The sequence below is a fragment of the Oryctolagus cuniculus genome, chromosome 18 (genome assembly GCF_051225735.1).
Source record: "Oryctolagus cuniculus isolate XC-2025 breed Fujian yellow rabbit chromosome 18, ASM5122573v1, whole genome shotgun sequence".
Classification (NCBI taxonomy): Eukaryota; Metazoa; Chordata; class Mammalia; order Lagomorpha; family Leporidae; genus Oryctolagus; species Oryctolagus cuniculus.
This window is the reverse complement of record NC_142884.1, coordinates 10,870,264-10,871,638: the sequence shown is the minus strand read 5'-3', so window position 1 is coordinate 10,871,638 and position 1,375 is coordinate 10,870,264. Positions and strand designations below refer to the sequence as shown.

General features: G+C 45.6%; 1 protein-coding gene across 1 annotated transcript; it reads left to right on the top strand.

Moving 5' to 3' along the window:
• Positions 1-430: 430 nt before the first annotated feature.
• Positions 431-1,375, top strand: ORYCUNV1R1580 (vomeronasal 1 receptor oryCunV1R1580). Its single transcript, NM_001167267.1, has one exon. The coding sequence runs from the start codon at positions 431-433 to the stop codon at positions 1,373-1,375; it is 945 nt and encodes a 314-aa protein (NP_001160739.1).

Sequence of the window (1,375 nt, the reverse complement as noted above, 5' to 3'; positions counted from 1 at the left end):
CTAAAAACGTTCTGAGACATAGGTTGCACTTTCTGTGGTTAAAGTATAATACGGTGTTCTTGACAGAGATGGGAGTACTGAGCATAGGTTTGATACTCCGAAGAGGAAAGTATCTCAGACAAGCAAATTTGTCTCTCCTGCAGGCTGCATGTGCTTCTGGGTAACACACATGAATGCAGGAGGCAGCGTCTCAGTCCCACCTCCTTCACAGCCGTTTCCATGCTTGAGGTTCCTGAGAATCCCTGGAATCCAGTTTCTGAGGCTGCCACCCTGGGCCTGAAATGCAGAGGAGCTGGACGTTCCAGCACGCTCACCTCATGTTGATTTCTCATTCTGTACTTTCCTAGGCTCTGTTTTTCAAGCATTGTGCAAGACATTCTGCTTCTTTTGCAGCAGAGGCCAGCCTCACCTGGGTGTTAGGATGCCACTCATGTTTTCAAGTGACATGATTGATGGCCTTCTTCTCATCTTCCAGACTTGTATTGGTGTTGCAGGGAACTTGGTGCTCTTGCAGGCATATGTGTACACCTTCCTGATCCAGCCACACCTGAAGAAGCCCATAGATGTGATTTTCATGCACCTGACAGCAGTCAATATTTTAACCATCCTATTCACGCTGATTCCAGATATCATGTCATCCTTGAGAGCGAGACATTTTTTGGGTGATGTTGGTTGCAAAGTCATCTTATACATATTCAGAGTTGCCCGGGGTCTTTCCATCTGCACCACCTCTCTCCTGAGTGCTTTTCAGGCCATCACCATCAGTCCCAGTGGTTCCAAATGTGCATGGCTGAAATCAAAACTCTCTGCGTGCATTTTCCCCTCTTTCCTTTTCTTCTGGGCCATCAACATGCTGATCTATATCTATATCATTGAAACTGTAGGCACCAGATCCAATATCACCATCGGCCATAAATATGCTCACCCCCACTGTCAAACTAGGCAATTTGGAGACCACCACTTAGGGTCATTTCTAAGTGCCATAATGCTTCGAGATGTGTTCTTTGTGGTGCTCATGATCTGGACGAGCCTGTACATGGTGAATCACCTCTGCAGACATCACAGGAGAGCCCGGCACATCCACAGTTCCAGCCTCTCCTGCCAGACACCTCCTGAAAACAAAGCCATCCACACCATCCTTTTGTTAGTAAGTTGCTTTGTGTTCTTTTATTGCTCAAACAATCTCTTCACCTTTTATTCATTGTATACACCCAAGAAAAACCCAAGATTCAAGATGCTTCGTGGAATTTTATCCACATGTTACCCAACCATCTGCCCTTTTGTGCTGATGAAAAATAATAAAATCATTTCCCGATTTACTTCTTCCCTCTCCGTGATGAGAACCATCTTTTCTCAAAGAGCTTCCACTGGCTGA